Source organism: Synchiropus splendidus, chromosome 1 (assembly GCF_027744825.2).
Source record: "Synchiropus splendidus isolate RoL2022-P1 chromosome 1, RoL_Sspl_1.0, whole genome shotgun sequence".
In the NCBI taxonomy this organism is placed as follows: Eukaryota; Metazoa; Chordata; class Actinopteri; order Syngnathiformes; family Callionymidae; genus Synchiropus; species Synchiropus splendidus.
The window spans coordinates 8,068,018-8,094,949 of record NC_071334.1 but is presented as its reverse complement, the minus strand read 5'-3'; the positions used below and the strand labels follow the sequence as shown (position 1 = coordinate 8,094,949).

At 43.5% G+C, this 26,932-nt stretch overlaps 1 protein-coding gene across 4 annotated transcripts; it reads left to right on the top strand.

Moving 5' to 3' along the window:
- The first annotated feature begins 394 nt into the window (after positions 1-394).
- LOC128752234 (golgin subfamily B member 1-like) lies at positions 395-26,862 on the top strand. Of its 4 annotated transcripts, none has more exons than XM_053853223.1 (28): positions 395-553; positions 1,840-1,899; positions 2,512-2,664; positions 2,781-2,918; positions 3,061-3,174; positions 3,293-3,616; positions 3,770-3,892; positions 3,970-4,083; positions 4,147-4,447; positions 4,614-4,729; positions 4,815-4,932; positions 5,019-5,110; positions 5,211-5,361; positions 7,346-7,452; positions 7,864-7,981; positions 8,862-8,995; positions 9,545-9,654; positions 9,741-9,909; positions 9,979-10,083; positions 10,483-21,564; positions 21,778-21,869; positions 22,110-22,137; positions 22,734-22,880; positions 22,985-23,101; positions 25,282-25,379; positions 25,441-25,533; positions 25,695-25,803; positions 25,867-26,862. In XM_053853223.1, exons 2-28 carry the CDS (start codon positions 1,855-1,857, stop codon positions 26,023-26,025), a joined length of 14,457 nt encoding a protein of 4,818 aa, XP_053709198.1. In that variant the 5' UTR covers positions 395-553; positions 1,840-1,854; the 3' UTR covers positions 26,026-26,862. The 4 variants fall into 4 exon arrangements, with proteins under 4 accessions (XP_053709198.1, XP_053709196.1, XP_053709197.1 ...); XM_053853221.1 differs by having other exon boundaries at positions 7,301-7,452; XM_053853222.1 differs by having other exon boundaries at positions 5,211-5,362; positions 7,302-7,452; positions 7,864-7,948.
- Positions 26,863-26,932: the final 70 nt, after the last annotated feature.

Genomic DNA, 26,932 nt, shown 5'->3' with positions numbered 1-26,932 from the left:
TGCTGTCAAAGATACTACTGGCACTCAGGTGACCTCAGAGGTCAGACGATGTAGCGTTTGACTTTGTGACTCCCCCAACACCGCCTCTGGGTTTGAGGGTTCATTGAATGTGAAGTAATATCGAGGGGTGAGGAAACAGTGTGAAAATAAGACATTATTTCTAAAACTCTTTTGGGTAACATTTATGGAAAATGTGAAAAGTTGAAATGGAATTATTTTCGAGGAAATGTAAAATAATAAAATTAAAAAAACACAACAAAAGGAAGATAAATAATAACTGTGAATGCCTGAACGTTGTTTTGCTTCCTTTAAAAAAATGTTCCCATGATTTCACTGACACTCACCGGGACATGACAAATTCGTCGATGGAACTTCCGCCTCTGGTTGTCACGGACCTACGCATGCGCACATTCCGCCAGTTGTCTGTTGACAAATGTAACACATATCTCTGTTTCAATCGACAAATTGTCGTCATGTGACGATTGTGGGATTTTGTACCAATACTCTGGATTCATTGTGATCTCAGAGGGGTCATGAATGACGGTTTTACTCGGTAAGTCTGTGTTTTTTGTGTACCATGAGTTGAATGCTAGCAGAGTTAGCATAGGCTATCGCTACTTAGCAGGTGAAATAAAGTTAGCTCGCGTGATGCACGTCTTGTGATTATGTTGTAGTTTGTGGACGAGTTCAGGGGGACTTTCTAACCCAAATATTTGTGGGTACAGATTGGTTTATATGTCATTGTAGTGTTATATTATATGTCAGTTAGGGTTTCTGTTGCTCGAGAAGCAAAGCTAATGTTCATTATAACGTTACTGAATCTACCTAATATATTCATGTTTATCAGCAATATTGCAACGGTGTTGTTTTATGTTAAGCATCTGTGTACTGCCTTCTCAATTGATGTTTGTCTTTACCTGAGCTCATGTTGCTTGATGTTTCAGGTTTGACATTAACTTATTATACATGGCGTTTGTCCCCAATCACTTCTTCCTTACTTGTCATTTTTTGCAGATGTGAATTGTTAAACATTGTGTTGGGGTCCTGGTGTTGAAAATCAACCATGATATATGTCCTACAAGTTTTTTTTTTTTGTTGCCAATGCGTGGTTTTACTTCATTCATTCATTTTTTGTGGAAATATCTAAAACAAAACAACAGTTTTCGATCAGTTATATCTGTTTTGTCAGTCTGCATTAGAGATAAAATGATTATTTCTCAGTTTCCCATTACATGCATGTGGTAGAAATAATTTCCATGGTCTGTTTACTCTTCAGAGTTACCACTTGCAAACGGTAACTGTGCCACATCTGAGAACGGAGAGTGAGCTCTAGCAGAACTGAAGGCCTGGCAAGGTCTAATAGAAACATTCAGGTCAAATACTTCTCAAGTCGTCTGTGCAAGAACCAGTCTGACCTGGTTTTCCTCTCCAGTGTTCTCAGTAAATTGAATGCAGGTTAATGTTTGTGCTTCTGCGACTGAACAACAACTCTCTTTTGAAAGAGCTGCACTGTTCATGAATATTTGAGAAAGTGACCAAGAGAAAGGTCTGTTGTAGGTCTCTACGGCCAGGTTTGTTTTTTTCTGTATGGGCTGTAAAAGCCACCCACTTATGTGTGTCTGGATTGGCTCAATGGTCTCTGAATAAATTCTAACCTCAGTTGTAGTTGTTCGCCTTCTAGCTTTATTTTCTAATATGTTTATTTTAGATGTTATCATGCTTGTGATTTCTATGTGTGGTAAAGATTGAATTGAGCAGATGATATAGTATCAAATTACAGAGAAGTGTGTGCAATGAATAGATAAAAATACATCAAATGTTGTCTTTGTGTATGTCCAGGGCCCAACTGAACCCATGTTGAAGTGGTTTTCTGGGGAAGAGGGAGAGCCAGGCGGCACTGTAAGTATTCAAAGTGTAACTTCACTGCTGCAATGGTCACAGGTTTGAAATCATGTGATTGCGCTTTTCAAGAAAATCCCTTGGATTTCTTTTTCAAAAGGTACTGCTGATCCTAAACCTTTTGTCAAGCAGCACCACTTCCTGTTAGTGGGGCTCAGTGATCCAGATCTGATCCCTGTGTATCCAATTCCACAGTGCCACTCTGCTGCTTCGCTGACTGGTCATTTAAGGCATTTATGTCTTGTGTTTTACTGCATAGATAAATATGGAGGATATCAACCTTGAGATCCAGAAAAGTAATGGCTGCTGAAGACACTTGTACAGAAGGTTAATATAAAGAATTTAGAGTACTGTTATTTAATCCAAACTCAGTGACTTATTATACCCGTAAAACCATCTGTCATGTATTAACATGATTTTCCTAAAAGTATCATGAAGAGGATTTACTTTGTGTCTAAAAGTAACAAACATAGAGAGCCAGCTCTTGCTCATACATGGTTGCCTAATCAAGTGGTTGAATTATTGAAAGAATTTGAGGGATTCTTGGGATGTTTGTTGAATGAAAAGGTCTGTCAGCAGCTGAGTGCCTTTATTGTCCTACATTGCTTTCAGGGTCCTGGCTCTCCCTATGCTGCTGCCCCTGCGGATGACACCGTCATGGAAATGGCGGAGCGCCTTGCTCAAACTGAGCAACTTGTTTCTCAACTGAAAGAGTTGATTCGTGAAAAAGATGCCACTCTTCGCGGCAAAGACGATCAGCTGAAGGTGGCTCCGTTGTTCTTTACATCCTTGAATGTATTATATCTATGTAACAACTATAATCTGCTGGAGTCAGTCAAATGTACAGCCACATTTCAACATGAATTATTTGTGTGTGTTAGTCGGAGAAGGAGGCTTGCGAAGCCAAACTGTCAAAGATGCGTCTGCAGAACAAGGCTAAGGTGACATCCCTGACATCACAGCTGGAGGAGTTGAAAAAACAGAATGGAGACGTTGCCTCACCCTCACACACAAAGAAGGTAAACATTCATTTGAAAACTGAGGACTGATTCTGTCATCAAATTATTATATATAAATTATATTTTAATTTACTAAAGAATATTGTTAACGTTGTCCTGGTTTTTCTTGAACTTTGCTGTCATTGCCCTTGGTAACCTAAAGGGTGCGTCGGATGGAGGAGAACATGCCAGTCGTGGCAAAATTGTCTTGCTGAAGAAGAAGGTGGAAGAACTGGAATCTCAGCTTAAACTGAGAGAGGAGGAGCTCCAAAGCAAGGTAACGTATACAGTTTGGCATACACAATATATATGCAAAATGTGTCCTTTATTAAAGTACTGATCGGAAATCTACTCTTGACAACTAAACCATTTTTAATATCTCTTCTTGAATAAAGAGAAAGGAGTTGGAGGATCAGAGGCAGCGAGGCGAGGACATGGACGCCATGCTGACCGAGAAGGAGCGAAAACTGTCAGAGAAAGAGGCGTACATTATACATCTGCAGACAGCATTAGCAGGAGATACTCCTGCTGCTCCTCATGTACCAGTGGAAGTCGCAGCTGTTCAGGATTTACAGCTGCTAGTGCAGAGTCTCACCAGGAAAGTTGGAGAAGCAGACGAACGCTACAGTCTGATGCTGGAGCAGAACAACAGTCTCAAAGAACTGTTGGACTCAGAGAAGCAGCAGTACAGCCAGAAGGAAGACATGTACAAGGAGAATGTAGGTTTCATGTTGTATTAGCTTTGTATTTCATTTTGTCTTGTTACCTATGAAGCAACACTGTATATGCCAACTTAATAGTAATCAAGCCTTGTAGGCGTTCACAAATTTAAACCGGATTATGGCGATAATGGAACTTTGTCTTTGTTCTAGATCCAGACCTTCAAAGACATCATCCAGCAGAAGGACAACCAGCTGAGTGAGATCAACCAGATTCATGAACAGGAACTTTTCAAACTTGCAGCCAAGTCAGATGCCAGTGCAGATTTAGAACAGGTGCGCTCTTAAAATGCAGTCAACTGCAAAACGTTATATATGGCTCGGCAGGTTTTTAACCAATGCTATCATAACAGTTACTGAAGGCCTTAAAGCAGAAGCTTCATGAGAAGGAGGAAGTCCTACAGGGAAAGAATCAGGTCGTCGATGTTCTCCAAGGGGAAGTAGATAGTCGTGACCAGCAAATTAAGGTTAGTCATCCCCAATTTTTGACTGTTTTCCTTGAGATATACTCTTTTTTTTTTGCCTTGCAGGAGCTCTTGGAACGTGTGCGTCGTCTGCACGTTGAGCGAGAAAGTCTTGAGTCAAAGATGGAAGCTGAGAAGCATGTGATGCGAGCTCAAGTTCGAGACCTGATGGAGAAGCACAGGGTTGAGGTGCAGCGGATCACTGAGCAGCATCAGGCAGAGAATGCTCTACTGCAACAGGATCTGCTGAGGAAAGTAGAGGAGCTGAGAGAGGTGCCGGCAGCACCACCTGCCCGTGTGGAGTCTTCCCCTACAGATGACTCAACAAACAATATGGCTGCAATGCAGAAAATCTCTGAACTGGAAGGTTTGTTTTTTGGGTTTTTGTTTTATTTTCATGGAAATGCACAGGAATTGAAACAAAACAAATTATCCATTTATACATGCATTGCATTTTTATGAATGTGCATGTTTTCAGTCTTTGCTTCGACATTTTAATTTGGTCTTAATGCTTTATATTCATGTGAAAAAAGCTCAAACAAAACAGAAATCCGAAGAAGCCAGCAGGTCTGAAGCCAAATTTTTGAAAATGAAGGCCTGGTCTAAGTCTCGAATCCGACAGCTTGAAGAGGAGCTTAAGAAAAGCCAGGTGAAAACTCATCGATATAATAATTTAGTTTCTGATCATTGGATTTTCAGTCACATCAGTTGTTACTTTGTCCTGCAACCATCAGGCTGGTATGGCCCCTCCAGATCTGACTGCTCTGAGGAGTCGTGTGACAGCCCTGGAGGAGGAGCGCGAGGAAAACCTCTGGAAGATCGAGCAATATGATGAGCTAAGATTGCAGAACGGTACGGATAATGGCCAGAACTATTGCGATTTGATGAATTGGTCTTTTTATAAATCTTGAATTGGCTCATCTTTATGATGAACTTAGAAATGCTGGAGGCAAAGCTTGTGGTCTACGAGGACCAGCAGAGGACACTGCAGGCTGAACTGGAGCAGTTCACCAAGAGCGCGACGTCTCAGGTTGGTCTTCTTCAGTTTGATTGCAGCTTGGGAATCTACTCACTGTCTCCTTCCGTTTTTCAAATATTAAAATGAAAAATATTAAAATAAAAATGTTCAGGCCAGTGAGTCAGGAAGCGCTGACGACACTCAGAGCCACGTGCTTGAATGGCAAGAAATGATGGCAGAAGCTGTAAGTGCCAGGGATCAGGCTCGGGAGGAAAAGGCAACCATGGCTCTTCGCATCAGCCACATGGAGGAAGAAAGAGAAGGTAAGATCCCTGCTCAGAGGTGATGATCATGTATGTAATGCAACTATCTGATACAGCTGACCACATTTGAGTGCACAAAAGAAAGTTCTTGTTGAACAGTACTGACTTTTTGCAACACTTTACTCATCAAAAAATAGGGTAAATCTTGTGTGAGGCAGTGATTGTTCCAAATGGACCCTTGTACTTGTTGGTCATGTGACAACTGTCATGTGTAGTTCAGACAAAGCATTGAGTTTGCATCATTCACCTTGTATTTTTGTTGTCTCACTGAACATTACTCTTTTTTTTTTTTTCCCCCATCCATCCTCATGGTTTGTTATGGACGAGCATTCGGTTGTTGTGCTGCCTCCCATCTCGTGGACCCCCTCCACCCTTACTCCTCTTCCAGCCCTTGCTCCAGGGATGGGAGCAGCCACTCAGAGCAGTTTCCCATCAGTTTTGTGCATGCAGGCGCCCCCACACCTTCAGTGCTGCAGTCACTCACTGTACTTCTGTCAGCAGCCTGGCAGCTTTTGCTTTAAGCTGGTTTGCTGTCTGCAGTACAGCGACTGGCTGCTCCAGGGTGTCTACACTTTCCCCCTTCCCTCTCCTCCTCTGACCCTTCCCTTCACCACTTTTGTTTTTCCTGTTGTTTAACTGTGGTATATTTTATAGTACATTATTTCCTTACCTGCTAAACATGACTAACAGTAAGAATAGAGAAAAGCCTAACACTGGTGCATGTATTTACTGTCATTGCAAATCCTAAAAATGCCTATCATTCATATGTGTTTTAATGGTGGCTGTCTATTTTGGTTCATCACTGCTGCTTTAACTGACTTGTAGAATCTCATTGTGCCTGACATTAGCTCCTGTCCTCCTTGGTCTTGTCTTTTCTGCAACAAAATACGTTCATTTTTCCACAATAATATGAAGGAGCCCATGCTAATCTTTTTCATTTTTATGTCAAGTTAAATGTCATTTGCCTTTAGTCACATGCTGGATGTATTCTATTCAGCATGAAGTGAGTCTATTCCGGGCTATAGTAGATATGACAATATAGACAAATGTCCTCTACTGTCTTCTTCAACGTGGAGGAGCAGCACTTTAATTTTAGTCTACACTGGATCACCCTGTCTCTTAACGGAGATTCAGCAACAACTCATTTTACTGCTTGGATCTGTTGGACTCCACCCAAAGCATGTGACCATCTAGTAGGAATATACATCACCTGCTGACCTACAGTATTATGTCTGTGGTCAGCCAAGTCAAACATCCCAGTAGTGTCCAGAGATTTAAGGTTCTCTAGTAGAGGTCAACATCAGTTCTTCTCCACTGAGCGTGTTAATCTAATACATTTCAAAGTGTAGCATAACAATCATCTTCGGACTTTCTTTTCTATGTAGTTCATCAATGTCTTGAACATTGTCTGCCGCTGCACTCTGTCTGCTTCTTGCTCTTTGTTCCTCACTGCACATTTCTCTTCTTGCTGCACAAAACAGATGGGAACATATATTTTACGTCACTTTGCTTCCATCTTTCCATGCTTAACAGCAAACTCGTAAAAAATGCTTCCCAATTTGACCATGTGATGTCTTCTGTTAGTCGTCTGTGGTCCTATTTGTTTGTCCATTCGCCTTTTATTGCGCTGTAGCTGTGCATGGCTTTGACCGCGATGTGGCTTTATTGAAGCTTTTAATGGCTAATCTGAGGAGAAAATCTTGCTTCTTATTATGTCCATGTTTCATTGGTTCTTTCTCTCTTTGAAAGAATCTGTCTCTGAAATATATACGTCGTGTCATAAGTGCCAGCTCATGCTTCCTCTCAGCTCTTCATCTATCATCAAAACTGTCAAATTCATCTCTCCACCATCATCAATCATCCCGCCCCCTCCCCCGTCTTCCATCATCTTTGACATCATCCATACATAAACCCAACCCACCCTCTCCCTGTGGCACAAAACTGATTGAGGATGACTGGTTCTTTCCTGGCTGCTCCGATCCAGCTCTGGCCACACGGCAGCAGGAGTTGGAGGAGGAACTGGCTCAAGCTCGGGGGGTCGACCAGAACAGAACCAAGAAGCGGGCTGTTCCAGCCCAGCGCAGCCTGCAGGTGAGTCAACACATGTGGCAGTTCCCATTCCACAGAACCAAGTGGGAGGCAGTTTTCAGCTTGGTCATCACGAGAAATGTGGTGCGTCATGTGAAGGACTGATGTCTGAGAACGGTTGTCTGACCAGGCAGACATCTTTTGACAGCGACAGAGAGACGCCTTTGGGAGTTATACATGCAGACACCATGCCAATGAATGAATGAATGAATGGAGGGATACAAATGAGCATGGAGAGTTCATTGATAAAAAAAAGTGCACACTGAATAATGGATTGGAAGGACAGCAGCAGACTAATGCAGTCACTGAGGATGTCATGCACATATCTCTATCTGGATGGGAGGAAAGGGAATAGGAGCACAAATCATTATCTTACTGTAACTTACTCTTAATATACATATTTCTGAATTACAGGAAGACTTTGAGTTTGACTCACAGTTCCAAGAGCCCCGCAGCCCCTCGGAGAGCACAACCCCGATGGAAGGGGAGAACATGGGAGGTTGGTGGCCAGAGTACAGTTCTCCTGACACAGGTGTGAAAGCCACCAGACGGCAAACACCGGCATGCACATGGTCATCCGGGACACTTATCATTTTTCTCATCATAATGCCTCAAGAGTGTTGGATTGTGGATTGTCACCAGTTTTCTTTTATTTTTATTCATTTAACCTGCCAATATTGTGAATGCAAACCTAATACAAGTTAAATTTTCATTGGCTTTTAAAGAAATTCCAGTTCATATAAGGTTGACTCTGGGCTTGTTGTTGATGTTGATCAAACCCAAGAGCTGAACATTCCCACTTTGGTTTCCATCAGTGATTTATTCAGGCACGTGCATGCTGGTGGAGCTGCTGAGTTTTGTTGGTGTTTGATTGCTTTTAACGCTTGTCACATCGTGTAAGTGTCTTCAGGTGTCGTCTGTTCCTCAGGTGGTAAGTTTTGCTTTTATCATGGTTGCATGTTTGCACTGCTTTTGGTCATTTTTCACATGTTATTTTCCTTCAACAATCTAAGAGCCAGTCATTGAAAACCTCTTATACTGTAACTCGAAACAGCCAAATTGTGTATAATTCCTATACTGTCACATTATAGTATGGTACAATTTCAAATACATATATTGCTCCCAGAAATTGTTGAATTTGACAGGGAATTGAAGTTAGCATGATGAGTCCACCTTGACTCATATCTAGCTGTTTTGATGCTCATAATCATTCTATGTGAATGGTTTTCTCCCTGTTTTATTTGACTGTGGTTCAAGTTGACAATTTGCCATCAGGACAACTATATTGCATTAGAGAGAATGAGTTCAAAGTTCAAGGTTTTTTTCCCAAATCATAGATCCTTCTAAATGTGTGAGAGACACATGCAGAGCTGAGGAGAGGTTTCTCATGCTGTTCTTTCTCATGTTTAAAGGTGGGCTGAGGTCTGTGGTGGAGGAACTTGAAGTAGAAAGGAACCAGCTGCAAGAGCAGATTGTGAACCTTGAGGAGCGCTGTCAGGATCTGGAGGATCGTCTTCAGCTTCAGGCGCGCATTGAGCAACTACAGGTACGTTACCAAGCAAGTGAGCCATTCTAACTTTACAGCTCTGACTCACATTTTCAAATTGTCAGTTTGATTTGTTAGTTGAAAATATTTAAAAGGGCTTTGTGAACAGGCAGGATTTGTTTTTTTCATCTTACTGGTTTCTTAATTCACGCTTTGTTTGAGCGTCCAGCTCCCTTAAAAGTAATGTGCAAACTAACTGACTTTTCCCGCGATGTATCAACCTTCTAGTGAATTGCATGTTTGCTCTTCATGGGGATTTTGTAACCAACCCTTCTAACACAGGTGACGTTTGATGTAGATGAAGATGAGCTGCCATGTTGGGTCTCTCAGGTGTGTTGGGTCTGTTTGTCGGTGTGCACTAGGGAGCACTTTGTAGGCACCAAAAGTGGTGATGGCTAACCGTGTGCCGTGTCGTTTGCTTTGTTTAACCTCTGCATATTCCATGATCACCAGGTGGTAAACATACGAAGACTTGCTCTCAAGCGAAGGTTGTGACAGCAACACGTTTTTTGTCTACTGCTGTTGATGTTTGGTGCTTTGCTCCTGCAGAGTGAGTCAGAGAAGTTGCAGAGTCAACTGGCCAATGTACGCAGTCAGCAGACACGAGATGCAGAGAACCATCAGCTGCTGGTCAGCAGTCTCAATCAACAACTCAAAGGGTGAGTTTCACTACCAAATATCAAGTTGGTCAATGTTGACATGCAGCAACTGTCATTTTTAACTTTTAATGTTTGTTCTCTTTCAGGCTCAGTAGCACTCAAGAATGTCTAGAAAGTTCCCTTATAGAGAAGGAGAACACACTGGCGAAGACATCGGAGAAGCTGCTGCTTATCAGCAGCCTGCAGGATTCTCTGAGCGAGAAAGAGCGTCAGTATAAAGAAGCAAGCGAGCGGTTGCTTCAGACTGAAAGCAAGGTAAACTTGTTGGTGACTGTTTATTCCCTCACAGTTTCATAATCAAAGGAATTTACTTTGTCTCTTCAGCTTGAAGATGTTTCCAAAAAAAGCAATGTGGCTGAAAAGCAATGCTCAGAGTTCAAGAAGGAGATTGATGACCTCACACAGAAACTGAGTGCACATAAGGAAAAGGTGTGTTTTTTTTGTTTATTTAGTCATGGTAATTCCAAGCATAATTTGCATGGTGGATGGTTTGATCTCTTGTTTCCTCCCATTTTTTATAGAGTCGGGTTTTTATACCAATGTATGCTTGCATAATAATATTTCAGTTGAGAACTGCAGGCACACTGTCTGATCCCCACAACTTTACAATGAGTTTCATTGACAGTAGGCCATGATGATCCATTCAAGCCTTAATCTGTTGCACTTGTCCTAAATATCTCAATAGATATTTAATACAAGAAAGACTGGTAGATTCTAAATGAAGCATGTGTTTCTATGGGTTGACTAGCCATACTCATGGGCTTTTTGGTGTATATTTTTCCTTTTTCTTTTGGCTAAACAATTGATTTTTGTTTTGTTTGTCTGCAGACTCAAAAGCAGGAAGTAACGATTGAAACTCTACAGACAGAACTTGATCAGACAAATGAAGAATTGGACAAACTGAATAGCGCCCACTTGGAAGAAAGAGCTCAACTCATTCATGACCTGCAGAACTGCGAGCGTGAGATGGACAGTTTGAAGGAAATGCTGGTTGAGAAGGACAAGGAGATAGCCATCCTGTCTGGAAGCATGGTAGAGTTTGGGGAACAGGTTATTGAACTGAAGCAGGAGTTGAAAGTGAAAGAAGAAAGCTTAGTCCAACTAGAAAAGGCTTTAGGCAAGGCTGAACGGGAGGCCAAAGTTCTTAGAGACTCACAGAGTTCAGACCAGGAATCACTGAATGGAAAGATTGCTGATCTTCTTGGGAAACTGAAGGATGCTGAGACAGAGGTGCTCACAGTAAAAGCAGAAAACGAGTCCAAAATGGCGGAAGTGGAGGCTTTATTAAAGCAAGTGGAAGAGAGCAAGAAAACTATTCAAGTAGTTCAAGCGGAGGCTCAAAGGCATATCACCGTTCACCAGGTTCATCTGTCTGAATGTGAAACACATGTAACGTCAATTAAAGAGCAGTTGCGTGTTTCTCACCGGGAATTAGAGGAATCAAATGCCAAACACAAAAGAGAGACTCACGATAAAGAACAGGTCTTCGAAAACCAGCTCAAATCCTTCAAAGAAGAGCAAAACAAGCTTCTGGTACAGATAGAAGAGTGTAATAATGAGATAAACTCCCTTTCGAAGCAGTTGCAAGAGCGAGAACAGAGTCCGGAAAAGGACATTGAGGAAAAAAGGGAAGCCATGTTGTCTTTGGAAAACAAATATAGAGAAAGTAATGAAGAGCAGCAAAAACTTCTTACTGCAATTGAAGCCAAGGACTGTGAACATCGGGAGCTGAGTGAAGAACTTCAGCGAACTTCAGAGAACAACGTGAAACTGAATAATGAACTCTTGGACATAAAGGCGGAGAAAGAGAAGCTGCATGAAACCATCCGCAATCTAAATGAGCTGGTTGAGCAAGAGAAACAGGAGATGACACACCTCAATGAGAAGCTGTCATCTTCCCTGGAAGTCAACGACCAGCTAGAGAAAAAGGTACAGCAAATCACGACAGAGAAGGAGCTGCTTCAAGAAGAAATGGATAGCAATGTGATGGAGAAGGACTCTTTGAAGACCAAAATTACTGATTTGGAAAAAGAACAGTCGGAAAAGGTCAACGCCATCCGACAGTTGGAACAAGAAAAAGAGGCTTTTGCCTCAAAGGCAAATGACTTGACCAGAGTTCTGGAGGAAAGTTCCAATTCAAACTCAGAAATTCTGCTGGCTAAAACCAATGAATGTAGTCAACTCTCTCATATGCTTAAAGAAAAGGAGGAAACCATGTGCTGCCTGCAGGGAGAAGTGCAGTCCTTGCTTTCTGAGGTTGAACAACTGCGACAGAATATCAAGCATGAACAGCAGATGGGTGCAGACTTGCAATTGCAAATGAAGGTGCTTCAAGAAAAAGAATCCACTTTCCAGACCTCACTGGAAAACATGGATGAGATGTTGAAACAAGCTCAACAAGAGAGGGACGGTCTGCAGGAGGAACTTACTCAGCTGAAAAACACACTTAGTGAACGTGACTCAGAACTTAAATCCCTCAGTGATGAACGTTCACAACTTTCCCTTGAACTTCAAGTGAGGGAAGACAATTTGACCAAGCAAGGTCAGCTTTATAAAGACCAGCTTAATGAAGCTAATGAGATGCTAAAGTCTAAGAGCGACCAAATTAGACAACTGGAAGACAACATCCAAAAAGTGGAATCGGAAGTCAAAATGAAGCAAACTGAGCTGACAAATCAAGAGATGAAATTGCGTGCGGTTGAAGAAGAGATTCAGCAACTTCATGAAAACTATCAATCCAAAGTAAAGGAACTTCAACAGCAACAGCACCTTGTATGCGATCTTGAAAGACAGCTGAAAGATGTTGCGGAACAGAACTCAAATCTTGGTCTGAAAGTGGCTGAGCTAACAGACAATGGACAGAAACTGCAAGATGAGCTAACACTTAAGACGCAGTCAATCTCCGAACTCACTGCTGAGATTGGTTCACTTCAAGAAACAAAGGCTTCACTGGAGATAAATATCTCAGATAATGAGAAGAATATAAATGGCCTGCAAAACGAGAAAGAGGAGCTGAGTGCTGTTTCACTTGAGTTGAAAAGGATTCTTCAGGAGAGGGAGGTTTCGCTTGCGGGCGATTTGCAGGAGAAGGGCAATGAATGTAATTACCTGTCGACAGCGCTACAAGAGAAAGAGGAACAGATTAAATGTCTAAAAGAAGACATAAAATCACTTGAAATCCAAGTTAGTCAATTGAGCACGTCTGCGAGTGAGAACGCAAAGATTATCTCTGAGAAGAGTTCACAGCTCGAGGCTCAGCAGAACCAGATGCTTCAGGTTCAGGATACTATGACTATGCTACAAGAGCAGGGAAGTGTCCTCAAATCAGGTCTGATGGAGAAGGAAAAGCTCTTTCAAGAGAAGGCTGAAGAGTCCTGTCTTTACCAGAAAGAAGCATCACAACAGAAGGACCTTGTTGCTCTCCTCCAGAAGGAGTTGGAGGCAGTCAGTAGAGAAGTTTCCGAGCTAAAACTGCAGATTGTGCAGAAGGAGCAAATCTTGAGCCATGCATCACTAGATTACCAAAGCCAAAAAGGTGAGCTGGAGAAAAGAGAAGAAACGATCATTTCATTAAGCACTCAACTTGGTGAAATGAATGAGAAATGCGCGAAGATGGAGGAGGAAGTGGGTGACCTGAAGACTGAGAAGCAGGAGCTCAGTGTTCAGCTGAAAGACCTGGATGGCAAAAGAAGAGCTGATGTCACAGACCTGGAAGAAAACATCCAAGCACTAAATGAGCAAAACAAGAGACTAAAGTCTGAGCTCCAAAAAACAGTGACGGATTTATTTGAGGAATCTAGCAAAGTAGAGCACCTCACGTTGTCGCTGAACAACCAGAAAATTCAGATGGAAACTGCATTTTCAGAGAGGGAGCAAGCACAAGTGGAGTTGCAGAAGCAGCACGAAGATAGAATCCAGCAACTCATCGATCATATCAGTGACCAGGATGAACTGCTGAAAGAACGTGGGGATGAAATCACCCACCTGCAGGAGACGCTCTCTACTCTCAGAGAGCAAGTTGAAATCCTAACGTTAGAGTCCTCTCAGTTGAAAAGTGATTTGGAGATCAAGGAGCAGTCGAGTCTAGAATATCAAAACAATTCGTTAACTGCTGTGGAAAACCTGAATTTGCGCCTACGTGACAAAGAAAGCGAGTGTGAGAGCTTGAAAGAGAAGATTGCACACCTGGAAGAGTCTGCGGTGAAGATCGAGAACAGCCTTCAAATCCAGACATCGGAATCAGAAAACTTGAAGAAGACGTTGGAGGACAGAGAGTCGCGTCTTTCTAACCAACTAGAGTCTCTTAATGATTTGCAAAAACGGGTTGAAGAATCTTCACTCTTCAGAGCTCAATTCATTCAAAGCACAGAGTTGGTGTCACAATTACAGAGTCAGCTGCAGGATCAAGTGTCTGAAGCCGAAAACCATAAACGGTGTGCTGAGGAAATACAAAGTGCCTTCAACAATATCCAGGATAAATATGTAGCCACATTGGAAGAGCTGCAAAATGCAAAAACTGAGATTTCACAGAAGACAGATGAGGGCTGCACACTCAAAACACAGTTGGATGAGATGAAGTGCCAAAATCAGCAGGCAATACTATCACTGCAAAGTCAGTGTTCCTCATTGCGACTGGAGTTGGAGGGCGCTCAGGAGCAAAACCATAGTCTGACCAAAGAGAAAGATGAAGCTTTTGCCTCTCATCAAGCCAAGGTTTCACAGTTGACCATTGAAATTGAAAACCTTAAATCGCAGCTTGTTCAAGTTTCAGGGAAAATGAATGCACTCACAGAAAATCTGGAACAGAGAGAGATGGCTCTCCACGTTATTAACAGCCAGTGCACAAACCAGGCTAAACACACATCCCAGCTCGTGTCGGAGATAGAAAGAGTAGAAGCGCACAACAAGATTCTCAATGAGGAGCTCAGTGTTTTGCGGCAAGAGAACCAGACACATCTAAGTACCCTCACGAGTGAAAACACACGTTTGCAGGAGGAACTTGCTCAGCTTGTTCTAGAGAAGGAAGCACTGGAGAGAAGGCACAGTGAGATTCTGGAATCTCAGAGGACATTGAAGACTCAAGTGGAGCAGCAGTCCAGCAGCTTGACTGACCTACAAGCAGAGGTTAGTGCCAAAGACGAAGAGCTTTCTAGACTGAAGACAAATGTTCAAAATGTAGAACTCGTTCTGCAGGATTCAGAAAAGGAGTGGTTGTTAGTGCTAGATAAAGAGAAGCAAGAGAAGAACGTGCTAGCTGAGCAATTGAAAAGCGTTGAATATGAAATGAAATCTAAAGATGTTAAGTTCAGTGCTTTAAAGCAAGACTTGGACAGTTTGCAAGAGAAACTAGCGGAGGCTTCATCTGCAGTCAGGAATAGTTCTGATCAGCTGAGCATGAAAGAGTCTGAGGCGTCCACCTCCAGAGTTCAGTTGGAGAAGATGTTGGCGTCCATCCAGGAGAAAAACGATGAGAACATTAGTTTGCATCAGACACTTAATGCAGTGGAGATAGATTTGAAGGAACTTTTGCAGAGTAGTATTTCCTCTGATCCGCCATTGCTTGAGAGTCCTTGTCCAGGCGTAATGGCTGATCTGCAGCACCTTATCAAACAGATAGAAAGAAGCCACCGTAGTGAGGTGGATGCTTTGAAGGAGGAGCTACGAGAGACAGTGTCTGAGTACCAGAGTACCAAGACTGAGACTGAGAATTGTCACGCTGAAAAAGTGCTTCTTTTACAACAAAATGTTGAGGTCTTAGAGAAACAGCGTTCTGAGGAAGAAAGCAAGGTGCGGGAAAGCGCTGATCAACTAGCTTCTTTACAATTAGAAGCTAAAAGAAAAGATGAGCAGATAGACTCTATGCATGTTCAGATCAGTCAACAGAAGGAGTTGCTTACTGGACTAACTCAGCAGGTGAAGGATAAAGATACATCGGTGGCACAGCTTCTGCAGTCAGCTGCGAATGAACGAGTCAAACTTGGTGAAGAGAACAATTCTCTGAAGGAACAGCTAGAGAGTATGGCACAGACTCACTCTACTGCTGTGATGCAGTTGGAAGAGCAAATATCTTCAATGCGTATTGACATGCAAACTAACAGTTTAAAAAGAGATGACCTGATTAATGAAAATGAAAGTCTAAAAGCATCACTAGACACAGTCTCTAAAGAAAAAGATGCCATAAAGAAGAAGCTTCAAGCCGTTCTGGTCGTTCGAAAGGATTTGTTGAAGAAAATTGAGGACTACGAGAAAGGAAAGGAAGAAAGTGTGAAATATCAGTCTGAGGTTTTAGAGCTACAGGACAGAATTCAGTGCATCAACAGCAGTGCCGAATGTAGCATGAAAATGTTGGAAGACAAACTGTCTTTACTTGAGAGGCAGCTGGAGGAGAAAGAAGCAGAGCTTATTGAGCAAAGAACGAAATGTGGTAACTATGAGCATGTCAATATAGAAAAAGGCAGTTTGGAAGTTGTGTTAAATGAGAAAGAAGAACAGTTGTTGGAAAAAACTGCTCTTGTTCACCAGCTTCAGACAGCTATTGCGGAGAGACGGGAGTCTTTTGAGCATGAGAAACACACGATGATGCTGACACTAGAGGCACTTCAGAATGAACTGAAGACCTGTAAAGAAGAAAAAGAATCACCAACGGTTGATGCTGAATTAGAGAAGGAGCTTTCACAGTTAAAGCAAGAGAAGGCCACTCTTCAAAAGAAGGCCCAGGCTGCTTTGATAGCACGTAAGGAGACCATGAAGAAAGCTCAGGAACAGCAGAAGAAGTTATCTAAAGATATTGAAGAACTGAAAGATAGCAATAATCTACTTTTGGAAAAACAAAGTCTGCTCACAAATCAACTTGCCTCTCTCCAGAGCGACTTAGAATTGAAGACCAAGGAGCTAGAGGAAGTCAGTAAAATGTCTTCCTGTTATCTTGAAGAGCTTGGGTCAATACAGAAACTTGTGGAGGGGAAAGATGAAGCCATACAGGATTTGAAGGCTTTGCTGAAGGATAGAGATGATCAGTGTGCTGCTCTGTCAAATGTGCAGACAGTTTTTGATCAGTTGAGATCAGATTATGAGAGTTTGTCTTGTGATGCGGCCAAAAACGAAGAAGCTCTTGCAGCTGCTGAGAAAAATGAGGAAGGTTTTAAGACCAAAATGTCCGAGGTTGAGAGGAAATTGGAAAATGCTCTGGAGAATTTAGGTGAGAAGGTTGATGAAGTTAAGGACTATCAAGAAAAGGTGCAAGGTTTGGAGCTGAAGTTGCAACAAGAGAAGAGTGGGCTGGAGGCGTCCAAGGTTCAATTGGAACAGTTGTTTTCAGTTGAAGCACAAAATCGAAGCTTGTTGGTGGAAAACAAAGCTCTTTCAGAAGAGTCGCAAATCCACCAGCAGATGTTGGCAGATGCGAAGCAGCGGTTGATGGACAGCGAGCAAATCTTCTCTGAAGAACTTAGAAAGGCTCTCCATGACTGCAGTGAGACTCAAAAGCAAATGGAATCATTGACTAAGACACATGAAAGTGATTCGGTAGTGATCAGTGATCTCAGGGCCCTGGTGACTAAACTCAACAATCAGATCAAGGAACATGAAGAGATGCCACTCATCAAACAAGAAAGCGTCTCACCAGCGTTTAAATGTGCTGCAGACATAGAAGCAGAGCTCAAACTGAAAGACGATGCCTTATTGCTCTCCCAAAGTCAAGTTTTAGAAAAGGATGAATTGATCTCTGCTCTGGAACATCAGCTGCAACAACAAATACAAAGTCAGGAATTTGCTATTAATCAGATGAAGACAGAGGTGGAAGAGCTCCGCAGATCCCAGGAAGACAGCGTCAAGTTGAGCAGTCAGGACAACCAAAGTAAAATGAATCAGCTCACCAAAAAGCTCCAAGCTGCTTTAGTCTCAAGGAAGGAGCTCATGAAGGAAAACTCAACACTCAAAGAAGGAATGGAGAGACTGTCTGTCAAATATGGAGAAAAGGAAAGTCAATACTTGGCTCTGGAAACATCGTACACTGTTCTGAAACAGAAGAACGAAGACCTGGGAAACACTTGTGTGTCACAAAAGGAAGCTACAGAAAAGCTTGGTGCTGAATTTGATCGTGTTCTGCATGATAACCGCAGTCTGTCGTCAGCTTGTGACGTTTTGAAGCAGACAATTGAAAGCATCACACAGCAGAAGGAAGCATTTTCCTGTCAACTTGAGTCCTTGAAAGATTCCCAAACAGAGGAGCTTAACCAGTGGAGGACTAAACACGCTGAGCTCAAACAGGACTATGAGTCTCTTTTACAAGATTACGAAAATGTTGGTAGTGAAATGGACAAGATGCGTCAGCTGTTGGAGGAGGCCAAAAGAGAGCTGCGGGAGGCTCGCAGCCTATTGCACCAGCACGAGACTGAGATGGAGGAACTCAGAAGGACAGCTGAAGAGGCAGAGCGTGAAAATTCCCAGATTAAAGAAAAGATGCACAGCGTTCTGAAGGAGAAACGGCAGAAAATCGACGAGTTGGAGCAGAATAATGACAAAATTAAGGCCGAGATGGACGCAGTCAAGCGTAAAAATGACCGCTTGGAGGCGGAGCTTTGTGCGCTTCAGAGGTCGACAGAGGATTTTGACCAGCAGCTGAGAAAAATGACAACTGAAAATGATCATTTGAAGGAAAAGCTAGAGGAAGCTTCCATCTCATTAGAAAACAGACGCATGGAGGCAGAATCTTGCTCAACACAGATTCAGCAGAAACTAGATGAAGCGCTGGATTTGAACAACTCGCTGACTGCTCAGCTTCAGTCCCTCAAGACAGAATTGGGAGCCCAGGTTGAAATAAACAACTTGCTACAAAAAGAGAAGCAACAATTTTCAGGGCGAATTGAGTCGCTACATAATGAGCACGAGTTACAGCTGCGATCGAAAGAGGAGGCCTTGAATGAGCTGCAGCAAATCGTCAACAGGCAAAGCCAAGAGGCAATTAGCCTCAATGAGAAGGTGCGGATTCTGGAGGACGACAAGTCTCTTTTGCAAGAAGAACTGGAAAATATCCAAGAGATATCGGATAAAGTCAAAAATGAAAATGAGTATTTGGAAACGGTCATTCTAAAAAACTCTGAACAAATTGACGAGTTGACAGAAACCATCAAGTCGCTTCAAACCCAGAACTCAGAGGTTGCTGCTCAGCTTGCAGCTAGCAAAGAGATGAACAACCAGGTTTGCCAGGAAAAAGACAAAGAGCAGCTGAAATTAGTTCGGGAGTTGGAGGAGAAGCTCAAGACCGTGAAGAGGGGTAGTGAAGGGTCCAAGAATGTAAAAAGGGAATTGCAAGAGCTTCTCAAGGAAAAACATCGGGAGATAAACCAGCTGCAGAAAGACTGTGTGAACTACCAGGAAGTTATCTTGGAGCTGGAGAGTTCGCTAAAAGCCTCCAAGACTACTTGCGAACAATTGGAGAAAGAAGTTGAGAAAAACTTGGTGAAGATTTCTGATCTGGAGAACGGACGTACGCAATTTGACATTGAACTGGCGGATATTAACAAGCTCCTCCAGGAGGCTAAGGAAAAGGTCCATAGTGTTCAACTGGAAAAAGACCAGTTGACCCTGGAAATTTCCCTGAGTAGAAAGAAGACTGAGGAACTGAAACTGCAGGAGAGTAAAGATGTCATGCTCTATAAAGAGAACCAGTCTGCGCTGAAGCAACAGATCGTCGACCTGAAGGAGTTGAGGGAAAGAGAAAGCCACAAAAGTCAGGAACTGCAACAGCAGATAGAATCCAGAGATTTGCAAATAAACACACTGAAGAGGACAATTGAGACGATGGAGGCAAAGCTGGAGGCTTTATCCGCTACTCCTCAAGGGGCCGGCACAGCGAAGCTGTGGAGCGATCGATACCAAAAGACCTTGCACGAGAAGGATAACCAGCTGCTAGAACAAGGCTACGTCATTAAAAAATTCCTGGAAGACATGAGATTAAAAGAGAAGGAAGTGCACGAGTTGCACGTGACAAAGTCGAGACTGGAAAGAAGTTTGAACGAGTACTCTGTTGCAGCTGCCGCTCAACAGAGACAGCTGTTCGTCTTGAGTGCCAGTAACGCTGAGCTTGGTGAGAAAGTGGAGCTTTTAACTCTACAGGTGAAAAGTCTCGGTACTCAAGCCGAAGTTGCCGAGCACGACCGAAATAAGATGAACAGACAGCTCATTGACAACGAGGACGTCATTTCCAGATTAAAACTTCAACTGCAGCAACTGGAGACGGTAAACGCTGAAACAGATGCCCAGCGAGAACTTCTCCAGACCCAAACTGACAAGCTCAAGGCCGACTATGAGATGCAGGAGGGGATTACGCAACAACTGAAATCGCTGTTGAATGGCAAAGATGGTGAGATCGCATCACTGTTGTCCTGTAAAGACGGGCACATGTCGGAATATCTTGAGCAGCTGAAGCAAAACTATCACGCCCAGATCGTTGTTTTTGAGAAGAGAATTGTGGACCTACAAGACACAAGGCAAAAAGCTGACAAAGCCTTAAGAGTGATGGAAGCCAAGTTCAGAAGTATTACAGCAAACATGACCAGGATTGTCCAGGAAAAGGATCTGATGGCTGAGAAAATGGAGTCCTTGAAGAACTCGGTGACATCTTTGCAGAGCGAAAGAGATCGGCTGACGTCTGAGAACAGAGTCCTTAAAGCAGACAGTCAACTGGGGCTGAGAGATAGAGAGGGCTTTGCTGAAGGAGAAGGAAGTGGCAACAAAGGCCTCAAACATGAAATCAGGAAAATGCTTCATCAGATGGATGACCTTAATTCTGAGAACGCCATGCTCCGAGCTCAGCTGGTCCGTTACCGCGAGGACCTCAACCAAGTCTTGTCGCTTAAAGACAACCAGCTGAAGGTACTGCTCAAGAAACAACAAGATACAATTAAAAACCTTGAAAACCAGAAAGCTGCTGTGGAGCGGCAGCAGAGGGAATCCCAGTTAGAGCTTCAACAGGAAGAAGAGGCGAGGAATGCTTCAGAATCGAAGGTCTCCAACCTTCAATCGCAAGTGAACCAACTGCAAGCTGCCTTGCTGAGTCAGAGAGCGAGCGACGAGGGCAAGGTCATCTGCGACTTACAGCAGGCCGTCACCACCAAAGCATCGGAATGCAACGATTTGCAGCAGAAACTCCATTATCAGAAGCAGCACTCCAATGAACTGGCCGAGCAGCTGACGTTGCTCAGGAGTGAAACGGACAAAAAGCTGTTAACTGCCGAGGAGAAGTACAACAGTGAGCTGGAGGCCTTTGAGCATGAGGTTGAGCTCATGCGAAGCCAGCAGGAGACGGCGGATCAGAGGGTGGCGGAGCTCGCCAGGGACCTTCTGGAAGTGGAACAGCAGCTGTCGGAGGCCAAGACGTCCAACAGAAACATGAATGCCCAGAATGAATCTCTATGCAAAGCCATGTCCGCCCTGCAAGATGATCGCGACAAGCTGATCGAAGATTTCAAGATACTGAGGAACAGATATGATGAAGAGCTTCAAGATTGTAAAATGGCTCTGAACAAGACGGAGCGCAGTCTCCTGGGCGCCGTTTCTGACTTGGCGATGATTTCCAAGGAGCGAGACGTCCTCGAGGATCGGTTGAAAGCGTTTGAGGGCAAAGACACCAACGGAGAACTGAACAAGCTGTTGGGGGAGTTGACAAAGTCTGTGTCTGAGAAAGAAAAGCAGCTCAAGCAGGCGGCCTCTGAAAACGCCACCTACAGCCGGCAGTTGTCCGCATTCTCCAAGTCCATGGTCAGCCTCCAGAACGATCGCGACCGGCTGGTGGATGAGCTGGCGGAAGCTACCAGGGTGAAACAGGGATCCAGCTTAGAGGCCACTTTGTCATCCAGCGTGTGGAAGTCCACAGGTCCTAGTGGTTTCCGAATAGAGAAGAGAGGGCCGGTGAGTGAAGTCTGGTGTTGTGATGTGAGTCGGGCTGCTGCTTGGTTTCTCTTTGGTGTTTCAGTTGGCGTTTGGCATGCTAGGGTCAGTTTGGCTTCAGCTCGCATGGTTCTGTTCATGTTGGGATGCTCCAGTGCTTGTGGCTTGTGTTGAGTGGCGTTGCTTGGTTCGGAGTTTTTTGGGTTTTTTTTAACACTGGTTTTGTTTTTGCAGCTCATCAATGAGTTGCATCCCGCACAGAAGGTGGAGAGTCAAGGTCTTCATTCGGGCTTTGATACCCTCAACGACCAGAAGCAGGAACTAAGGTGACAGTATGCATGTCTGTTATATCATGGTCAGCTGGGTTGAGCATAATATAAACAAATATTCCATGAAAATAAATCAGATATTTAAGGTTAAAATTGAGGTTTTTGTCATGATAAATTGACGTGCTACTTTTGAACAAGCCTTGCCCATGGCCACACTCAGCTGGTTATATGAGAACAAGTGACACTGCAAACAAAGAGCATGACGCACATCTCAATGTTTCCGTTGCTCCATTGCAGGTCTGACAAGGAGGCTCAACTGCCGAAGGTACGTTTGAAACTGGAACACTCATTCTACCGGTGTTATGATTACTATCCTCGATACTCGATACTCAACTTGAGCCAGTTGCCTGAGGATTCATTCGTGTTCCCTCATTGACAGCGAAAGATGAGCCAGTGCTGAGGTTTTCTTTAGGGTTGACTAGGAAGGACAGCTCAAGTGGGGAGGCGTCACTTGGTGAGGTGAGGGAGAATGAGGAGACAACCATTGTGACAGCTGTGACCAGGGAGGATGATGGAGATTGGTTGAGGTGGAGTCAGGAGAGGTAGTTGCTTTTGAAGTTTCCTGCCCAACTGCAGTTTTTCCTTTGTTTTAATTCCTGTAATGACATATGCAATCCACTGGAAATATCTATAGTTTTAGTCAGCAGGTTTCTGAGACTCCATGAGAATCGTAAATAATAACGTTGGCTCTCATTTTGCGTATTATCCTGCTATTATCAAATAACTATAATATCGTTGTATTATTTTGTTTGATGTCCTATTAAATAGAATAGTCATCATTTCCCATGTTGCTCTGCCACCATGTTATCATACATTTCTCATTAATCTTTGAGCATTGTGTGTGTGTGTGTGCGCGTGTAGGAGACTGCCGTTTTGGCAGCTCAGAGTGCACAAGATGACACCATGGCTCAGCTGGAGGCTGAGAGGGTGAGGCTCCACAGGGACCTGCAGCGCTGCCTGTATGAGATCCAGCAACGAGACCAGTACCTGCAGCAGCTCAATATGAAGGTTGCTGTCAAATTCTGTAGACGTTCTGTCAGATAAGCCAATGCAGGCATTATTCTATCCACAGGAGGGTTTGAGTCTGACACTTTTCTTGTTCTGTGCTGCAGCTACAGCAGGCGACAGAGGAGAAAGGTGAGGTCACGACCCAACTGAGGGCCGTCTCTCAAACGCTCAGGGACACCCAGAATCGCTACCACTGGTTGGAGAACCACGTCCAGGTGCAGGTATGTGTTTTAGACTGAAGTCAGATGAGATTATTCTTTCTGGTGTTGTTCATTTAAAATAAAAAATGATATATATATATATATATATATATATATATATATATATATATATATATATATATACCGTAATTTCCGGACTATAAGCCGCTACTTTTTTCTCGCGGTCTGAACCCTGCGGCTTATAAAACGATGCGGCTAATATATTGATTTTTACAGGGATATTTCAATCAATCGGCCACCAATTATGAAAGGCTGAACTCGTTGTGATCTGTGAATGCCGACCACTGCCTGTCATTGCTGGTCACAAAATCCGAGCACATGTGACAGCAGCCGTTCTGATGAGGCACCGCCCGCGGTTTGTGATGCGCCCGCTCCTCCCTCCCGACTCGCCACTCGCTTGGCAACGGCGTGTCTAATGCGGAAGCTTTTTTCAGTCTATCATGTTATCATGTTTGCATCCTGCAGCACATGCACGTTAAAGGGCGTCAACGCCACGAATTCAATACGATATTTAAAACACCAGCACTTGACGGAGCACAGTGAGTTTTCTAGTGCTCATGAAAGTGAAACTGCAGGAACCAGCGGTCACTCGCGACACTCGCCGGTCTGAGCGTGACGTTCAGAACGCGAAGCATATTGCCCGAGAAATAATCATTAATTTCACCACGCCAGATGAGCAGCCTTTCTCAGGTGTCGTTTTAAGACGGAATCAACCGGGGCCGAATCCGCTGCAGTCTTGTGTGTGTCAGATGCAGCGTTCGCGGTGAATCTGAAACGTTTGCAACCGTCCAGAGTGAGAACTTTCATGAAAGAGGTTGAAGACAGCTGCTTCAGCTGAGTGCTCTTCCTGTCTCTCGGAGCATCCCGAATTTTTACAGTCTAATGAGCATGCTCTTTGCTGGCAAAAATATTGAGCTTCGTCACATCAAACCGATGACATCACAGGCGTTTTATTTACCTTTAAAGCGCTCAAATTGCGCTGTTTTCGCCCGCGTGTCCGCAGCTCTGCTGACAGAGACGATCTACTGGAGGGTGAAAACAGCGCTTTCTGAACACTTTAAATGTAAATAAGATGTGAGGAGTTCATGACTGGAGTTCAGAACATTGGCAAGATTGTTTCATGAGTCAGTCTCGACACTGGACCCCGTTTTCAAAACTAGTACGAGAGGATCGCTAGAAGTGATCCTCATGCATTTTCTGTGGCGCAGACAGCAACGGTGCACCCGCGGCTTATAGAGCGGTGCGGCTTATGTATGAACAAAATCCATTTTCCTTCTTAGATTTGGTGGGTGCGGCTAATATTCCGGTGCGCTCTGTAGTCCGGAAAATACGGTATATATAATTCTCTTTTTCTCTCTCAAACATATTAATGTGAAATGCTTTGTTGAAATAAATGAAAGAAAGTACATCTCTGTTTAAAATGTCTCCATAATTAATGTGATGACAATGACTATGAATATTATTATTATTATTATTATTATTATTACTACTACTACTACTATTAACTACTTTTATTATTTGAAGTGAGACCAGCAATGTATTGATAAAAGTGAAAGCTGATGCTTCTTGGTCAGAACATCTACACATGTTAAAGCTTGCCTCCAAAATCTGCATGATTTCCTCTTATTTTTTGCCAATGCACTGCAGTTATAGTGTGTTTCATGTATCAAGTATATTATTATTATTTAACCTTGTTCAATTTTGTCCCCGAAATATTTATCAGGTCAATGCTGTGCAACTAAGATCAATTTCATGTCGGGAATAACACAGTACTAATAGCACAGTACTGTACTGGACTACAGTGTTTGACTGTATTTTTGGGTACTTTCTTTGCAGTGCATCGTGTGTGAACTTGTACTTTTATTCAGTCCGAAGACAGCTATTTTTAATAATCAATAATAATTAATGAAACTCTTTATTAAATATAATTATATCCTTTCATTTTGAAATACACTCCTGTGTAGTTGACACATGGCACCGTGTGCTGTTCTCTCCAGTGAAATTTACATGCGTGGCATTTGGTGTATGTACAGAACTATGTACAGAAAATAACATTTCAAGTGATTTCCAACGTTATTTATTGCTGTGGATTGATGTGGTCCTAAGATCAGAATAGCTGTTTTGTCCCATTTCGAATGATGTGTCGATTCACAACGCGTTATTCGGTGCATCCACCACAGCAAGGGTCGGCGTACACTGAGGTGCCACCAGGGGCACCGCAGGAGAGAAGCAATGACTCCATCGCTGAAAGTTCCGAGGCTCATCAGCTGAGAGAGAGGTGAGGAGTGGTTTTTCCACGCGTCCACGTCGGCCCTGAGCTCACCGTCGATCCCTTTCAGGCTGCTGGAAGCAGAGCAGCGTCTGGCTGACGAGACTTGCAGGAGGGAGACAGCTGAGGAGGCTCTGCGTCTGGCAGAGGACACTGCAAAGAGGTGACGCCCCGTTGATGTTTAGGATGGATCGAAACAAGTGTTTAGGTGGCAACAGTCAACTCTGGTTGAGGATGTTTCAGCAATGTTCACTTTAAGTGTCACATCCCTGGTGGTGTGAGGAATGAAATGGCCCATCAAAACTATGCCTTCTCTACCAGCAGAGTTCTCACCAGAGAGGGTCAGAGGACAGATATCACCATCGACATGGAAGCTGAAGACGAGTGGGACGCCTTCAGCCTGGACCCCAACCAGCCTCTGATATCACGGAAGGTGCGGACGACGCTCTTGATACGCTCCTTTCTCCAAATATTCATGTTTCCGTGCTCCTCCTAGGTGAGAGGAGGGATGATGGCCTGTCGACAGTGGCTGCGGGGCCGGAGCCTCTACTTCTCCCGGCTGCTGACCAGTCGAGGGCGCTCGCGGTACTTCTTCCTGGCGTACATGCTGATGCTGCACGTGCTGGTATTCATGTGTATTAGTGGCGCCCTCTAGTGGCTGAGCTCTACTGTTGCTCCACTTTCTCTCCTTGAAGCGACTTTTCTCCTGTTAAATCAAAGACCGTGAGAAGCCTTAAAACACCGCAGCCATCCTTTACCTGCAGGTGCCACCATTGTTCGTCATGGAATGTCTCAACACTCTGATCAGAATTGAAGTGACAATCTGGCTTCAATATTGATACGGGGGAGTTCATTTTAGCATCGACCATCGACCAAGGATTTAATTGTCAGTTATTATTTTGAATGAACCAGAGTCAGGTTGGTGCTCTGCCGTTGATCATAGAGGGTGGCCTTATATCTGGTCTGTTTACCAAGAGTCACTCCGTCATCTCGTGTACTGAAAGCTTTGCAATAATCTAAACTGTCTCCGCCGTGACGTGAAGCTGCTCCCGACTGTTAGAGGTAGAAAAGCGCAGGGTCAATCCAACACTAAGTTTCTGTAGCTGCGATTGTTTCAACACTAAAGATTCACTTGACTTTGAATGATGTCTGTGGAGTTGTTGTTGTTTGTCACACACTACTGCTCTGAAGGTGCCGCACTCCGTCTTCAGCTTTCCTCCACATATCAATCTATGCACAGGATGGTGAGGCGACGCCGCTCTGTCCCGCCCCGTGAGGTGTAGGCGTATGAGCTGCATATAGTCTGTATATTTCTGCTGGATTGTTAAAATGTTTATTCTATTTAAATGGAAAGCGGTGTGTAGATATTCACCTGCTACTGTAAATAATTCATGTGCGATTGAAAGAGCGAATATATTTATGAGAAAATCTTCACAACTGTCTGGGAAATTTTCTTTACATGTCAAAATAAAGTGGAATGGAATGTTCTTGTGTTTTGAATTGAATTGTTTTTGTATTTGTTCTAGCTGTTGTGCTGCAGTGTCACCGATAGAGGGAGACAT